This window comes from Atheta coriaria, unplaced genomic scaffold (assembly GCF_025399875.1).
Source record: "Atheta coriaria isolate IRGN ID8LTWV9N9 unplaced genomic scaffold, Caltech_Dcor_3.1 hic_scaffold_3_pilon, whole genome shotgun sequence".
Classification (NCBI taxonomy): Eukaryota; Metazoa; Arthropoda; class Insecta; order Coleoptera; family Staphylinidae; genus Dalotia; species Dalotia coriaria.
The window spans coordinates 7412361-7431005 of record NW_027045445.1 but is presented as its reverse complement, the minus strand read 5'-3'; the positions used below and the strand labels follow the sequence as shown (position 1 = coordinate 7431005).

The window sequence follows — 18645 nt, the reverse complement described above, 5'->3', positions numbered from 1 at the left end:
TAAATTATTATAGTTTTAAGTAAAACAATTGATTTTTGTTTTATTACGCGTTATTTCCAAATTTGTAAATATTATTTTAGAAAATGTGATGTAAACGTAGGCAACCCAACATACATCAATTTAAAGATGTCTGCTCACATTTTGAATATTAATCATTAAAAACAAACAAAATGTTTGAGAATGATATGAAATACGAATAAATGCAATCACATTTAATCAAATCAATAACAATAGTTTTCTTACAAACTAAATTGTACTTGTAAGTCCATACCGTTCGATCGTAAATAATGTAAAAATGCAAGTTTCCATAATATATGAAAATCGAAGATAATAATCTATGTATAAATATAAATGCGATAATCTAAATCAAGAAACAGTTAAATCCATTCTACTGGAAATAAGTAAATAATTTAAGTACAACTGGTGCAAGCCATGATGTCCTCCTCCTGACCTTTGACTAATTGACCATCATCATTGTAAAGAAAAAAAAAGGGGAAACACCAAACCTCAACTCAACTCATAACCTCAATTAAAACCATACCATCGTAACTCACGTCATCACAACAAATACCTAAGATTATTTCGTCTTTTTGTGTGTGGCCGTCATTTGTGCTCAGTGTGCTGGTCGCCTGCAAACAATCACAACTTGCAGAGGCAAAAGAGGAACGGTACAAACGCGCCGAGCGCGATGAAAATCGGCAGCATTGCCGAGGAATCATCCAGAGTGTAAGGATCAGGCATTTTCGGCCCACTCGGCCGGCGATTCTTAGGCACAAAATCATCATCGTCTTCTTTTTTCTTCGGCCAGTCACTCTGCATTGGCTCTGGTTCAGCCAACGTCTGCAAACGCGGAACATGCTCCATTTTACCTTTTATCACGAACATCGCGTTGATTTTCGGGTTGTCTTTGAATCCTTTGATGAATTCCACACGGATTTTATTGCCACGTATTTCGGAATCTTCACCACTATAAAATAGGCGACCTAAAACATAAAAAAACATTTATTAAGTTAATTTTAATTAAAATTTTAATAATTTTTTACCTTTGCTTATAGTAAATGGAATGTATTCATCATGAGCAACGCCTCGTCCGACTTTATCATAAATGTCTAAATCACTGATGATTGTGTGTTCCCCATTGAGCATGACATCAAACACCTTTTGATCCGGAGCAGCAAAATACACCTCGCAGAATTTCAGCACCAAAACATAATCTCCATCCGAAGTGATCGGAATATCATAACCAAAAGTATTGGTATGATATCGCTCGGTTTGATACAAAATATTATCGTTTGGATGCACGCGTCCGATGGAGAGGCGTTTACCATAGTCTGAGGATATACCAATGCGTGTGTGAAGAGGATCACGCTCGTAGTGGACGCCGTGGACGTCGGTGTGCGCGTCGCCGCCGCAGTTCACCGCGTAGATGACGTTCTTCATGCTGTTGGCGTACGAGATGAAGCAGCAGAAGAGGAAGTAGTTGACGAAGAGGTGGAAAGTTGTCGACGACGACAGGCCGTGGCACGAGAGCAGCATTTTTTTACAATTTGTGTGGATTTTCGGTGAGGTGATGATGTGTTATAACCCCATGTAGATGTAGGTAATACTGATTTATGCTGCTGTGTTGTTGAATGCGTGTGTTGGTTTATCTTTATCTCATTGTGATTTTTGTTGTAATTGACGTGGTTTGTAAGGTGGTAATGATGCGCGAGCCGGGTTATTGCAACGCGACGACGGCGACGGCGACGACCACGACGACTTGCGCTGCGCGTGGACTGAAAATCATTATTGGTTGTTTGTGGTGGTGACTGTGGGGAATTGCGTGCGGTGACATTTGGAATGACGCATGACGTTGAATGTCATTCAAGTATTATACCATGCGTTCGTAACTCATAAAGCTGTAAAGTACAAAAATATTCGTTTAATTTTGATTACTTGGATTTGAATTAACTGTTATACTTATCGAAAATAGTTGTTGATTTATTATGTTGGTTTGTTTTATTGTTTGTGTAAAAATTGAATAATTTAAAAGTTATTTGAGTATTATATACATATGGTATAGTTTTGTGCCATGTGTAAAATAAGTTGCCTAATGTTTCACATATAAATTTCTTTCTTTGCATATTTTGCTTCATATTACTTGAAATGTTTTTAACTATGAAAAGGCAAAAAATAGTGTTCCGCAGTCGGTAGGATTCGAACCTACGCTCCCAGAGGGAATCTGATTTCTAGTCAGACGCCTTAACCGCTCGGCCACGACTGCTTATCGCTGCATGAATCAAGAACAATTGATGCATTTAATTTTTGCTTACTTTGCTGATTACGATTTGCACATTTTTGTTTAATAAGCAAATATTTAATAAACAGATATCAGCTTATTTCTCATAATTTAAAATGCATAATTAATGCAATTACTTCTGATTATCAGCAGTCGTGGCCGAGCGGTTAAGGCGTCTGACTAGAAATCAGATTCCCTCTGGGAGCGTAGGTTCGAATCCTACCGACTGCGCGAACATTCATTCTTTTAAACAACCTAGTATTATCTATATATATGTCGGATACACCTCCTCCTCAACTACATTAACAACATTCCAATTCAAATTACGCGCCATTTATTACAAAGTATATCTTAAATTAAACAAAGCGAATTGAATCGGCGTAACGGGATGAGTTCTGCGCTTTTCTATAGAAAAAAAATTGACATTGAGATTCAATCATAGTTATAGTTAAATAGTTGAATTCGAGATGGCGCGCTGAAGTGCATATTGACAAAACTTTATATGCATAATTTCTTTAAATTAAAATTGCTAATCTTATTGATAGAATTGACTCTTACTACGAGTATGTCTAGAACAAGAGAGTAAAAACGAATTACATTTTTATTAAACACTGCCGGAACGAAGTTGCGGGCAACAGCTAGTCCTTAATAAATTTAATATCAAATGCTCTATGTTTACTTAGACGCATGCGCATATTTTTATATATCCGATTGTAAAATAAATAATGATACAAAGTGCGAATTATAATCAAGGTCAGCTAAAATTTTCCATTTCCGATATCGCACACGCATTCACAACAAAAACTAGTATTAATAGCGCACACAGATCGTTATAATTTTCAGTTCGCAATTTTCCATAATTAGTGTGTTGGACGTTATGCAACCAATCATACACCATTTTCCTAACCACTATATTTATACCTAACAAAATATGACATTGAGTTTCCAGCAAAAAAGAATATTGACGGTTAGGTCGGTAACAAAGGAATCTAGTTTATTAATCAATTAACAACAACAACGTCGACGCAAATCACAGCAATTTCGACATGAAAAAAATCAACAAATCATTAAACCAACAAATTAACCCATTCAAATCCATTTATATACAGGATACTAACAAATAAAAACAAAAAAAAAAAAAAAAAAAATTAAAAAGTTACAAAAATATCAAAAGTTTGTTTAAATAATAATAACTTATTAATAATAATAATAACATAATTATTGTAATTAAACTTACTCCGCGCGATGAGCCACAGAGATCACATTAAAGTATGTGAAACAAATAAATAATTGTCACGCTGCGACATTAAAACGTCTGGAGCAATGAGCGATGACGAGAATGTTTATTCTCCATTCTCGACGTTTATAATTCGATAAGGATTGCGTTGATAAGAGCGGAATTCATACAATTTACACACATATACAGTGTGCAAAAAATCCAACTTAAAATCTCGTTATTTTCTAATGATTTACCTCGAGATATGTATTGTATCACCCTGTGTATAAGATTCGTACACGAATGTGATGGCTGCTACACATGTACGTAATGTAATAAATGTTTATGCATTTAATAAAAGTCGTCGAGCGTCGAGTTCACTCGGCATATCATCGCGTTGCGCGGTGTTGATCGGACGCTCGAGATTTTAGTCTCGCGAAAGTTTAAAACTTTACTTTTTAATATAACATCGTGTGAAAACCTAAAACATAAAAATTAGTGTATTAAAAGTTGCATAAGTATGATTTTCAAGTGAAAATATGAAAATAAAGTTAAAAAATTAAAGAAATAGTGAGATATGTTTGATACTTAACCTACAAAGTGCTTGTTATCTCCGTGGGTTGTATTCCGTTGAGCGTAGATAGAAAGATAGCCAATTTTCCAATTCACTCCCAATTGCAAATTGACAATTATCCCTATCTGTATGCGCGTGCGTGTGTGATATGTCTGCGCACGAGATGGACGAGCGACAGTTGCTGACAAGCGCGCCTGCGAACCCGCCGGTGCGTATCCTGCAATTCAACGCCACTAAACGCCACCCCTTGCAACACCAACACCAGCGCCCCCTAACAAACGGTTCCGCATCTAGTCATAGCCTACGTGATACTCTATTAAAAAGTGCTAGTTTTAACAGTAGTTCGTTTCATCCAAAACTGCACACTCATCATAATAATAATGCGCGTGCGTATTCATCGGGTGCACCCTACGACTCGTCTACATCTTCGGGTAGTCCGGAAAGTCCCGATCTAAGACCGATTTCACCACTGTCATTGTTACCAGTGGCTGCGTCAGCGAGTGTGATTAATAACAATTTCCACCGCGCGCAAGTGCTGCCCAACGGTAAGAAGATGGATCTACGGCTGGATTTGCCGCAGGGTTATGGAGGTTATCCGCCGATGACACACACGAATAGCTTTAAAATGGTGCGGAATTATAATTGTGATGGCAGTCCGAGTTGTTCGGGATCGCCGGTGCCTTTTCTTACGCGGCCTTCGAGCGCTAGTAATGTTTCGCGACTGTTTTCGGATGCTTCGGCGAAATCCTGGACGTCGGTGGGGATGGGCTCGACGGATGGGCGGAAAATGATTGTGAGGAGAGTGCCTACATCGCCTAATGAATTGTTTAATATTGTCAATCCAGTTACGTGAGTATTAAACTGATTTTTTTTAATTTTTGTCATAAAAATCACAGATAAAGTTAGGTTATGTTAGGTTATGTAATGTAATGACTTTGAATGAATGTGTTTGGGTTTGCTGATGAATACTAAAGTGTGTATTTATTAATAATAAATTATTTGGGCGGAAATAGCCGGTTTGTAAACCGCAGATAAATAAAATAATGTTTTGTTTATTTTAAAAATAAAAAATTGAGGTTAGAGTTTGTTTTGATCGTGATTTTGTGTTTGTTGGTCATGCAGCGTTTGTAATTTTGTTTTTCTAGTTGTACCCACGCTAAACAATTGCGAATGTTGTCACTGGTGTTATTAGCGTTTTAATTGTTGGCAACGAGTCGTGCACTTCGAGTCGTGCGACATTCATTGAAATTACATATGCTTTAAAGGCTTTAAATTCATTTTCATTCATATTCTTAACAACTTAAGTTAAGTTAAGTTAAGTTGACTTAACTTAGTGTGGTTTATTTATTTGTAAAATTGATAAAAATTGTTTTGTTACTTTTTGCACTTTGTGATCAGGATGATTTCCGGTTCACATAAAAATTTATCGTACGATGTGTGTGGACTGTGAGTGTGTCATTTATGTAAACAGCGATTAAATGTTGATCTTGTCATTGGGTCTATAATTAATTTACGTCTAGTTTTTCTATAGTTTTTTTCTATTATTTATTTTTATTTTTTATATGAATGAAATTGGGTGATTAATGAGAAATTTATGAATCACTGAAGGTGGAAACTTCGAAGAATTTCTTAGATAATGAGATATCAAATGTCCTTCTAGAGATATCCTTTTATTTTATTTTTAAGATTAGTTATGCGTAAGTAGGTATAAAGTTTATAAACCTGTTTATCGGAACATTCGTACTCGTAACGTAGTCATTCAGTTCTATAGGTTTACCGCGAATTAATTTATTGTTGTTTGCGTAAATCCGCTAATTTCTCACTATTGAATTGTTATAATTGGTTTATTAAGACGTTTACGTCAATTTTACGACTTTATGCTACACTGCAGTAATTGAAATACGAGTATAATAGTATATTAAGTATGTAGTAGCTAAACGGTACATTAAATATGGTCTTGTGCTGCACCGTAGGCAAATGCGCAGGCGCAAGCTCCACCCCGTAACTGAAGCCTGTGACTAAAATATTTTAGTTACAGCTTTGGTCATCCGTGTATAAAGTATTACCTTTTTGTGTCTCAAAATCGTAGAAAAATAGGCGCTTTAAAGGTGGTAGTTGAAAATGGATTGAAAACATTGGTTCAGTCATTTCCTCATTTCTCAGTTATAAAAAATTTATATACACTGATAATTTTAAGAATAATGGCCATGGTTTCCAAACAAATTAGTTAATTAAATCTAGGTAATTACTTTATTGCAACATTTACGACATTTTTACGACAGTATAACTTTAATTTCAATTTTATTAACTTGTAGACAAGAATTTGTATTGTTTTTATTAAGTGTTTCAATACTATTTAGTTTTTTCTTACATTTTTTATTATTTTATGATTTTATTGCGTTTTGTGCGTATTTGTATCTTCGTATCTTTATAAGAAACCATGACACACATTCTTCCTACACCCGTCTAACAGAACACAGTAGAAATGTGTAAAGTAAATAGAAAAGAAATTTAACAATTTGGCAAATATTTTTTACGTAAATAAATAATAAAATATTTGACAGTAATAAATAGGTGCAACGTGATTCTTGTTATTTGTAGAGACATTTATTTTATTGTAATGAGTCATTGAAATCACCCACGGAATAAATTCAACGATGTTTATCGAAGTTTTATGGCTTTTATAACTTTTCGGAAATATAAATCATAGTTTGACATTTAAATTGCTAAATTTTTACGTCCAGATGTAGGAATTTCGAATGACAGTAAAAAACTAGCGTTCATTCAACAAATATTTAATTCATTCATAGAATTCACTAAATTCATAACACACAATAAACATCCAAATGTATCTAGATTATATTCATCTACCTATTCATAGGTACAAATTATTTATTACTACCGTGTTAGAGTGAAAGTTTACCGAATTAAATTTGAATAATTTTTGACATTCACATGATCACATTATTGCATTAACACGTGTATGAAGCAAAATGATTAAAAACTAATCACACGGACGGGACGGGAATGTAGTTTAAACTTAGCACTCATAGTCTAATTGTTTGATATGTGTGTGGATGTGTTTAGTAATTTTATTTTAAATATGTGCGTGGTCATGATTTCGATTAAAATTTTAATTTTAATTTTAAATTATACGTTGCTTAACACCTCTTTGTTTTATATTAGTTTACAAAAACATTAACAAAAACTTAATCTGACAGTAAATTATAATTTTGAGAAATAACTCGTGTATTTTATTAGATTGAAATTCAAGAACATCGTGTTGATTTGTTTATAATTGTAAAATATCGTGTTCTGCTTAACATTTGAACAAATTTTAAATTTTAGAGATGATAACTTGAGATTTTATTATTTATGACGTTTTATGATGAGAGAATTACATAATCATATTAATGGCATATTGAAGTGTTTTGAGGTTAATCTTTTATTGTAATTTTAATTATACTTGGATAAGATGAATTGTGATAAATCGTGCTAACTGTTATTAAAGATGATTTTTTTCTTCTTCCTGCTTCAGAATGCTAGTTATTTCACGGTTTTAAGACACAAAAATGGTACTTTAAACATAGGCGGTCGAAACCATGACTAAAGTACTTTATTCATGGGCTTTAATCACGAGGAAGAGACTTGTGTCTACGCATTTGCCCACGAGCAGTAAAATTGCCTCAGTAGAATTTCGAAGATTTAAAATCTTTAAAAAATCATAAAATGTCCTAATTCCTGTAATTTTAATACAATAATTGATTTATTTTAATAAATATTAATTCAGTAGGAAATCTTGGCTAGGAATTTGTATATATAATTATTGTTTACACTTAAATAAATAGATAATTTAATGATTAATTAGATGTGATTATGTTCGCGGCTGAATTTTTGGCTTGATCTTGAAATATTTTCTAATTTTGTTTAGTAATCATGTACTGGTTCAATTTAATGACATTGATTTAATGAGCTATTTGCTTACGCTGATTATGCACAGCGTAATAAATTATTTATAGATTCCGCGCGAGTGAACACCTGGTGAATCTAATACACTAATTTAAAATACGACAGAAGCACGTGCGAACCGAAATTGCAAAAAAATGTGTGGTCAACGTGTTTGTATTCAATCTATTTGCATTCAAAATTATAGCAAATGTCAACACCAACGGGATTGTCACGATTTATTACTTTGTTTTGTGATTCTATAATTAATTAATTGATTAACTAGATTCAATTGTAGCAATATAAATTTATAAATTAAATATAAATTTATTCGCTATTGTTGTTTAACTGTTATTTTTAGTATTTAATTAGTGCGGAGTGTAGATACGAGTAGGTACTATAGGTGCTGCAGTGCAGATAAATGCGCATGCGCAAGCTCCACCCTGTGACTAAAGTCCGTGTCTAAAGTACCTACTTTTCTGAAGGTTTAAAGGTGGAAATAGAAAAATATGATTATTAAACTCATAATCATCAATGCAAATAAATAATACAACAAAAATAACAAGTAATAAACCAATATTCAATATATTTTCATCCTAATTCCCGGAATATTAAATATTTATTTAATTCGAATTTTTTTCTCAGAATACAAAATAAAAAAACATATTTAGATTTAGTTTGCGTTGCTGACTGATCTGTGTGGCTTATTAATATGTGGTTGTGATTAGACATAAGTATGAAATCGTGTGAGTATTTATTGTATTTATTTATTCAGGCGAAAAACTCGTAATCGGATAGCAATAAATCCTAAACGAGCGAGAAGCAACGCTGATGTGTTGACTCTCCTCTCATAACTCAGAGATACTCGTATCTACACACACGTGAAACGAAATAAACTCGAGATGAGAAACGAGAGAAACGAGAGTGCGCATTGTCAGTTATAAGTACAAGTACACACAACTGCGAAATCCTTGAAACACATTCAGATAGAATATTAAAAATCAAATATTATCCAATTATAAAATAAAACTAAAGTAAACAAAACCTAAATTAAAAGAATAAAAATTTACAATTCAATTATTTAATGTTTTTATTTTTATTTTATTGATTATATAAAGATACATTGTACAATTCACACCTGAAACATGAAATATAATCAGTTTCAAATGTATTTGGTTACCGATACGTAGTGATATACATTACACACATAAAAAGTGTTATATAAAGATGAAATTCAATACAAAGCCTTCTGTGTTCATATAGTGTACACAACAATCTTAACTTGAATCTATTTTTAACGCCTGTTCCTAATAATCTTCACAAATAAACATTTGACGACGATTTTATGCAATATTGACGCAGGAAACCGCTACCCTCGTACGGTGCTCTGAACGTGAGTCACTTCTACCGCAGCCCTTGTACGGTGCCCTGAATACGAGTTACTACTACCGCTACCCTCGTACGGTGCCCTGATCACGAGTCATTTCTACCGCTGCCCACGTACGGTGCCCTGAATACGAGTCACATCTACCACAGCCAGTTCCTAATAATCTTAACAAATAAATATTTAACGACGATTTTATGCAATATTGACGCAGGAAATATATATAGGCAACTAAAATGACAGTTGAAAGGTGCTACGGATACACATAGTTATATAAATTCATTTCTGATGGCACTGGCGCTCAAAATATAAAAACGATACATGAATATATTTCCTGTTAGTTGGGTTGCTGTTTATTAAAGCATGCTCATGAAGTCGCGGGTAAGAGATAATGAGATAATACAATGTGGAGCAAGGATTTTTAATTTTTTATTTGATAATCACACTTCGGAACTCTTATCAATATATTTTATCAAATAAAAGTGAATGATTTTGTAAATAACAAAATCATTTATTGTTTTACGGCAATAAATTCAAGTGGTGTTTAGATAAAACATTAAAAAACAACAAAAACTCATTTGTTCTAGTGTTGATTATCTACGTACTTAAGTTATTGTCAAATTATCAAATTTTAAACTAATCTAATAAAAAATATCGGATATGAACGTTAAAGTTAAAGTTAATGCTTTAAAGGTTATGCATTAATTGAATTTTGAGGTGAAAACAATTTCGAACTGTATGTCTGAATGTCACGAACGCGATTACGCTGATTAGCTTGCCGGTGTGGAAATCGCGAGGGACAATTTGCGGGATAACCGCGTGCGGCGACACAGGAATGAACGAATTAAAGGTCGGATTAGCGCGCAAGGCCGCGCGCATTAGGTGCCATTAGCGTGCATGTCAACAAAATGGCGGCCTTGTGCGCACGCATTTCGTAACCGACGCCTTAGCACTGCGCCTGGAAGTTTTGCTTCCTGTGTCACACTTATGTGATTAAAGGGTGATCTAACTTAATGAAATTTAATATGAAAATTGAGTGCAGATATTTTTAGGTTAAAAATAAATAAAAACGTATTTTTAGATCAAATAATTATCGTATTGATTAAGATAATTAAAGAAAAAAATTTCTGGAGTTGAAAAAAATAGTTATGCAACCAGTTAAGCAAGAAAACATAAATTTATACACAAAAATATCAAAATTTGAGTTTTGGTACAAGTATTATACACATGTGTATGATTGGTTGCCTACAAAAGAATAATTTTAACTTGTTAATCACTTTTTACGTTTTTGTGGTTTTTCACAGTGTTTATGACACAAATTAACTAATTACGTACAACGTGTGAAGAATATCGAAGATATTGATTTGATTAACACCGCATCGTCACTGAACTTTGGCTGAAAACAAATTTATTTACGTAAACAATTCGCATTGCTCTAATAATAATACCTACAACGATGCAGCGCCACACGTTGAAGCTAACTTTATACATCTAAACGAAGAAGAACTTATTTCTAACTAACTACATAACATGTAAATGGTAACAAGGGGGTTAATTGAATATAAAAACGACGCAAATACTCGCTGGGAAAATCAGTCGCAAAATGATCTTTACCAACATCACATTGAATTATTTTAAATATTTTGTGCCCAGAAAGTGATATTTTGACATTTACAACTGATTATTACCTAAATATGGTTTCAAAATCGAATTTGCATTTGTTTATCCGTCGCTGTTCGAAAACCGTCGACTCCAATGGATTTTTATTCCCGAATATTATCAAGTGAGTTAATGTGCTGTTAATGAACGTGATTTGCATGAGATTTTAGTCCGTCTGGGTGATGGATATGTGTCAGAAACGTTGAAATTGCAATTAGAATTTATTATGTTAATGGTCATTCAACGCTTGTTTCCAACGCTTGTTATAATTAAACTGTCAGACAGCGATACGCTAACTATGATTATGTAATCATTCTGCTATTGACCTCAGCTTTATCTCGCTGGAAGTTGGATCGTGCGATTAATCAACATATTAATCAACATAGGTACTTCAAACGGATTAATTTGAATCAAAAATGTTTTATTTCAATTAATATTAACGCAATATGAGAGTAGTTACATGATAGGCAACCAGGAATACACCAGACTACTTCTCAATTGTCCGCTAGTAGAAGAAACTTTATAGACGTAACTAGCTTTAACCCGCGGCTTCGCTCGCGAATATCTAAAATATTAAAGTTGCTTCCGTACGCGTCTGTAGTCACAGAAGAAGTAACAATGAAGTAGAATGGCGGGAAGTTTAAAATGGCTGAAAGTATAGTCTATGGAAGTATAGTGTACAGTCTCCATAGTGTAGTCAATTGGATTTGATGTTGACGTAGCTGTCGGTAATACAGTGTGATAATACAGTGTGATGGTACTATAGTACTTAGGTTTGAGCTTCATTGCTGGACTGTTAGATGGCGTTAAAGTAGTCAAATAGCCAGATGTAGAGGTATTATTGGCTAAACTATTTCTTTATTTTATTTAAAAAATATTTTTTTAATTAAATAAAAAGTAGCCTATAACCATTCGGGGACCACTAAGAATATGTGTACAAATTTTCATGATGATCGGTTAAGTAGTTTTTGCGTCAAAGTGTAACAAACATCAGGACTTTCGTATTTATAATATTAGTAGGTATATGAGATTAATTCTATAGTAGGCAACCATGTATACACTAAACTACTTCTCAACTGTCCGCTGAAGAGACAAACTTGAACCTAATATAACATTAATAGCATGGTAGGCAACCAGGCATACACAAAAGTAGTTCCCAACTGTCTCCGCAAGAGGGACTAAATTAACCTGTGATCATTTTTTACTGTTATGTTAAGAAATACTCAAGTGTTTGTTTAGTGTAACATTGAATTTACATAAATTCCCCTTTTTGCTACGGTAAGTCACGAGCTGCGAATGTCTACGAGACGTATTTGTATGTATTCACATTGCGCGTTATTCCCATCCGTACACTTTGCGTACACAGCGCGTATCTACCATCTACCTAATTGTTTGTTAACACGATCATTATGTCAAGCGCGCGCTTGCAATTTCGCAAGCGGCGTCATGTCATAATGAGCGCATTAGCGAGACGTGAGTACGTCTGTACAGTACTCGTATGTACTTGTAATTTATGTCACAGGTTCGTTCACTAAATCTGCTCAGCATACACAATATTCAAATGCGCAAATATTTGTATGCATTAATATTCAAATTGGTTTTTAAGTTTTTGAGTTGGCACGATATGTAGATGCATTTGTCATACGTGCGGTGATTTCCATACACGTGGTTGAAATATTAATCATAAGATTAACTAAATGTAGAGTTGCATAGTTTGCAACCAGGTATACACAAAACTAATTCTCTAGTTGTCCGCCAGAGGGACAAAATCATTGACATAATATTTCTCGTTCTATTTTAGGCTTAAATCTTGTCAAAAGTGAGCGTAAAACAAATAAATCATATAAATAAATGAATAAACATGTAAACAAAATGGCCGACGTGAATCTGACGTAATATTTATTGCTTTGGTGACAATAAATCACTGCCCACATTTGCAACTGATTTAAATACATATCTGCATTAATGAATAATGAAATCATTTAGGCAGCGCGTGCTTGCGATACTCCTAATTAATTAAACATTAAAATTATCGTGCTCGTTACATATCTCATGCAAAGTGTGTTAATTGAATCAGATGACATTTACGATGCCATAAACACAGCTCAAAATAATAAAATTACGTCGGATAAATGATAATAAAGCAATAAATTCGTGTTGAATTAAGAAAAAGAGTAAAAAACAGGAAACATTTATTAGTTTTTTGTTTCAAATGACAAATTACGTACAACGCTCTACTAAATAAAGACTAAACATGAAACAAAATGTCATACGAAATAAATATCCGCCATATTGTATTCGATAAAATCAAGTATGTATAAATTTAACTGAAATTAAAGCAGCATGTGGTTAATTAAAATGATAAATCTGTATTATTCTTTGTTACAAACCATACATGCATGTATAACTGGTTGCATAACCTGATTTATGTCTTTTTTATGCAAATTTTACGTAAATCCTGTTTAATTACGTAAATCCTTTCATTTGTTTCCATACTAAATTTTTTTTTTTTATTTTTTCATAGACCACCAGAAGAATATCTCTTTGAAGACAGTTGTGATGGTTCCGAAGACGGGCACGCCGCCTACCTGAAGCCGAGGCGGCAGCAGTGGAGCAACAAGTTCCAGTTCGTCCTGGCGTGCATAGGGTACAGCGTCGGCCTCGGCTCGGTATGGCGGTTTCCTTATTTATGCTATAAGAGTGGTGGAGGTTTGTTGCACTTCTTTATTCAACCATTTCAACAAGTGTAATGTGTGTTGTCTATATTCTAGGCGTCTTTCTCATACCGTATTTTATACTTTTGATTATTTGTGGGGTGCCCATGTTGTACATGGAGCTCTCCATCGGGCAATACACTGGACGTGGACCGATTGGTGCCCTTGGTCAATTATCGCCATTATTTAAAGGTTAGTATTTGAATTGTCGCTATGGTAACTAAACTATCTTTGTTTTTGTTTTTTTTTTTGTTTTTTTGAAGGAACTGGCGTAGCTAGCGTCGTGATATCATTTCTCATGTCGACGTACTACAGTGTAATCATTGCCTATGCGATTTATTATTTCTTTACGTCTTTAAAACCAATTCAGCCTTGGGCGCAGTGTGGCCATCGGTGGAACACAGATCAGTGCTGGGCGCCTGGCGGCAACTTTTCGAACTTCGAGAATACATCGTTGACCTTCAACACGCCAGCTGAGGAGTTTTATAAGTAGGCAACACAACATACACTTAAAAATAACTTTTATTTTTACATTTTGTTGAATATTTTTTAGTAAAAAAGTTTTGGACATCTCGAAAGGTCTAGAAGATTTCGGAACACTTCGCTGGGATCTAGTAGCGTGTTTGTTAAGCGCCTGGGCGATTATTTACTTTGCCATCTGGAAAAGTATCAAATCATCCGGCAAAGTGCGCTATTTCACCGCAACCATTCCGTTTCTCATCATTGTCATCCTTATGGGTAAATCATTAACACTAGAGGGCGCTCAGAACGGCATGCAGTACTTCTTCAGACCGAATTGGAAACTGCTGGGTGATTCTAAAGTGTGGGTGAATGCAGCGACGCAGACTTTTAATTCAATGGGCATTGCGTTTGGTTCGATGATATCTTTTGCTTCATACAGCAAGTATCACAACAACATTCTGCATGACACCGTTGCTGTGTCTTGTGTTAATGCATTGACTAGTTTATTGGTTGGGATTTTTGCATTTGCGACTATAGGCAACATTGCACACGAGTCACACACGTCTATTGAGGATGTCATTGCCGATGGTAATATTAAATTTAAACATATTTAGGTTATGTTTTAATGGAATTACTTTTATTGGTGTTTTTTCAGGTCCCGGTTTGATTTTTGTCGTATTTCCGCAGGCGATGGCCAAGATGCCCGTTCCGCAATTCTGGGCGTCCATCTTTTTCTTCATGCTGCTGTGTTTGGCTCTTAATAGTCAAGTACGTATTTCATTAGTAAAATAAACTTTCTAAACAAAAAATATTAACAAATGTGTTGTAGTTTGCCATTGTGGAAGTTGTGGTGACGTCAGTCCAAGATGGCTTCCCCGTGTGGATAAAAAAACATCTAATGTGCCATGAAGTCCTTGTTTTTGTTGTCTGCATCATTTCTTTCTTGCTAGGATTACCAAATGTGACAAATGTACGTTATTATCATAACACCCAGTAGATAAAATGATTATTTATTGTTTTTTTAGGGTGGAATATATTTTTTCCAATTGATTGATCATTACGCAGCGTCTATATCGATAATGTACGTGGCATTCATTGAAATAATTGCGATATCATGGTTCTATGGCGTCTGGCGGTTGTCGAAGAACATTGAACACATGACAGGTAAACAACCGAGTCTGTATTTCAAGTTCTGCTGGACGATTGCAGCGCCATTGATGATTTTCGCCATTTGGGTGTTTTATATGATCGATTATGAGTCGCCCACGTATAATAATGGTCTGTATCATTACCCTGATTGGGCAATTGGTATTGGGTGGGTTATCTCGTCGTTTTCTATCTTTTGCCTGCCGATATTCATGATTTGTAGTTTGGTTAAGGCTAAAGGCAAGACGTTAAGAGAGGTTAGTGACCAAAAATAGTCTTGATTGAATGTTGATTTGATTTAATTTTTAATGTAATTATTAGAAAGTGGTTGCTTCATTGAAACCAAACATTCTTCTCTGCGAGGCTTGTAATGAGCATAATTGTGAACACATTGATAAATGGCAGGAGTGTTATGAGCGGTATGAAGGTGATGATGCGACACCAGCGCCATCGCAGCCAATGTTGGATATTCGAACTTTGAGTCACAATGGTATTGCTGGTGGCGGCGATGCAAGGAGTAGGTATAATGGATCAGCTCCGGCAACGCCTGTAAGTCTACGGGATAGCAACACCAACACCAACGATGTGCACAGCAACGATTCTGCGCATTCTGCTCATAGCAGCAAGCATTAGTTTAGAAATACGACAATAAATTATAACAAGAATGTTATGTGCAGAATGCATTCGCAAACGATTAAAATATGTTTTAATTTATATGTCAATATAAAGCAATAATCATAGGATATTTAAATAAATTTATTTAATTATTATTTGAGGTCGAAACAGAATAATATTCGAAGATGTTTCCGCCCCTGCTGCAAATATGTGTTGATTTTGGCCGCAGTGGCGGATTATGCTTCAGTGGGGCCCTAGGCGCAAATCAAGTTAGGTTATTAGCCCAGTAAAATTAATAGTTTTAGCGTACGGGCGCCGCAAAGTCTACTTCAACATTCGTTTGTGCCAAAAACTCATTTCCTCACCACCATGAGGTAGAGTACGTGGCGCGTTTTTTTTATCGTAGTATCTCTAGTAGGCCTAATCCACACGCACTATTCCAAAATTTAATGGATTATCTTCCGATTCGCTCTTCGCGATGGACCAGGTGTTGTGCGTTAATTGTTTTCAGCCATACTATCCGCGATGGGATTATCGTTTTCAATGCTATCTTGGTTCTCGAGTTCATCGTACGTGTGCTCAAAAACGGTAATCGTATTTAAATACAAATTACAAATTTACTTTTCTTGCCTTCTCTTGGGCAAAGATTTCAATAATTTTATCGTACTCTAGTTTCTTTAAAATATCATTTTCTATAAACATTAATGCGAAGTCATTTAAGTGCTCTTGTGAAAGACTATTGCGCAGGTCAAAAAAATTTGCAGTATTGTGTGTATATTTGGAAAAGTTGATTTTAGACCATTACTTAATGTTGCACAGTGGCGGATTATGGCCTAGGCGCACTAGGCTGGGGGGCCCCTGGCCTATAAAACAAATCAAAAACTATTCAACAAACTACAAACGCACACAACACTAAACACAAACAAATACAATAACAGCGGCATCTATAAAATCACTTGTAACACATGCAATAGAATATATATAGGGAAAACTAACAGAAACATGAAAATCAGATACCAAGAACACACAAACGCAATAAAAAATCCACACACATACCACTCACACTATGCAAAACACATCTTACAACACAATCACCAACACAACACAATAGACAATACACTTACAATATTAAAATCATCCACAGATAAATTTTTAAACATTAAAGAACACATACAGATATACAAACACAAAATCAAACACCAATTACTAAACGAACAGACACACTCAATACACGACACAATTTTTAAACCACTTAACAAACTACACATTCCCACAAGCACACAAAACACCCCTAACATACCTACTAAAGTCAGTTTATGAAGATGCCCTCTGGGCGAAACATGTCAACTCAAAAATAAAATTGTAAATCCAAAATCACGTATAATGTTTAATAAATAAATATTTTTTATAAATATACAGTTTTTTCAGTTGATGCGCATTTATTTCTTTATGACAAACTGTTTAAAATAAAATTTGGATGTTTTCTGCCACAAATTTTTGGGACCTTTTCTTGAATGTTGCATTAGAAAGTTGTAGGTTGTAGCTATAATGCGAGTAGTATATATATTGTCAATTTTTTTAAATTTCGCACATCTGTGGAGGAGATGAGTTGAGGAATATTCCATTAACTCTCTTTTTTGGAATATTCATTATCGCGTCTTTCTATCATTTTTTCACATCTGCGGTACACGTTGTTCTACAATTTTTATCTACATTTTTGGGGTGGTAGTTGGATTAAAAAAAAACAGAGAGTGGTCAGTGAGTCTTGAATCACAACCCCGACAACACTAGTTCTACAAAAGTTTCTTCTCCAAGTTTTGTGCGTAGACGATATGGCGCCCTTGATTTTCAAAACTGCAGTCAATAATCAACAACAGCTTCGATAAAGGTAAATCGTTAATATTTCTTATTATACATATTACAATTTTCACAAAACATTTGTGCAACAGTAGGTAATTATTTTGGCTTTCAAAATGAGCAACGAAGCCAACTGCAGGATATAGGTAATAGTTAATAATTTATGTTTTTTTTTAATTCATGCAGTATCTATTTAAAATGCGACGAAAATATTTATCCGGCGCGGAAAAGCGAAAACTGAAATTACAAAAGGAAAAAAGAAAGATTTTTTGAATTTATTAAACTTCTTGGACATGATTCTTCAACATTAGAAGAAATTGTGCTTAGAAAGTTGCATGATTATGGCTGAGATATCACAAACTGTGGGGCCAATCTTATGATAACGCTGCTAACATGTCTGGCAAGTAGGTACAGTGGAACCAAAGACATATATTCTTAATAGCGTTATTAAAATCATTAAACGAATTTATAACAGAGGGCAGAAATAATTTCGAAACTGTTGACGAGGAGGCTAAATCCCTAACAGCTCATCATTCTTATAATGATACAACATTTTCGTCAAGAAATTTTTTTATCGTCAATGTTGGAATATGCATCGTTATAACACCGGCAAAATAACAAAATTAATCAGGGCTATCCAATACTTTTATTATTGTATAAAGATAAAGTCTTAATGTGTGGTATACAATAGGAGCATTATTGTACGAATGAGTCAAAGGTTTGGCTTTAAGTTTTTGCAACGTTTTAAGTTAGTTCGATAATCGAAAAGATAATCGAGATAATCTTGTAAGAGAG

The 18645-nt window shown here is 34.4% G+C and overlaps 2 protein-coding genes and 2 non-coding genes across 5 annotated transcripts; 2 read left to right on the top strand and 2 right to left on the bottom strand.

The window, feature by feature from the left end:
- Window positions 1-197: 197 nt before the first annotated feature.
- Window positions 198-1859, bottom strand: LOC135803750 (malectin-A). The gene is made up of 2 exons (XM_065317439.1): window positions 1044-1859; window positions 198-983 (listed from the first exon to the last, which is right to left on the bottom strand). The coding sequence occupies exons 1-2, from the start codon at window positions 1534-1536 to the stop codon at window positions 640-642; spliced, it is 837 nt and encodes a 278-aa protein (XP_065173511.1). The 5' UTR covers window positions 1537-1859; the 3' UTR covers window positions 198-639.
- A 322-nt stretch (window positions 1860-2181) lies between these two features.
- On the bottom strand, window positions 2182-2263 carry TRNAS-AGA (transfer RNA serine (anticodon AGA)). The gene has a single exon. It is a non-coding gene; the product is annotated as a tRNA-Ser (tRNA).
- Window positions 2264-2427: 164 nt separating this feature from the next.
- On the top strand, window positions 2428-2509 carry TRNAS-AGA (transfer RNA serine (anticodon AGA)). Its single transcript has one exon. It is a non-coding gene; the product is annotated as a tRNA-Ser (tRNA).
- A 1353-nt stretch (window positions 2510-3862) lies between these two features.
- ine (solute carrier family 6 member inebriated) lies at window positions 3863-16148 on the top strand. Of its 2 annotated transcripts, none has more exons than XM_065317435.1 (9): window positions 3863-4917; window positions 13581-13765; window positions 13828-13962; window positions 14034-14259; window positions 14324-14820; window positions 14888-15000; window positions 15062-15202; window positions 15258-15635; window positions 15700-16148. In XM_065317435.1, exons 1-9 carry the CDS (start codon window positions 4217-4219, stop codon window positions 16009-16011), a joined length of 2688 nt encoding a protein of 895 aa, XP_065173507.1. In that variant the 5' UTR covers window positions 3863-4216; the 3' UTR covers window positions 16012-16148. The 2 variants fall into 2 exon arrangements, with proteins under 2 accessions (XP_065173507.1, XP_065173508.1); XM_065317436.1 differs by lacking the exon at window positions 3863-4917 and adding an exon at window positions 10984-11180.
- Window positions 16149-18645: the final 2497 nt, after the last annotated feature.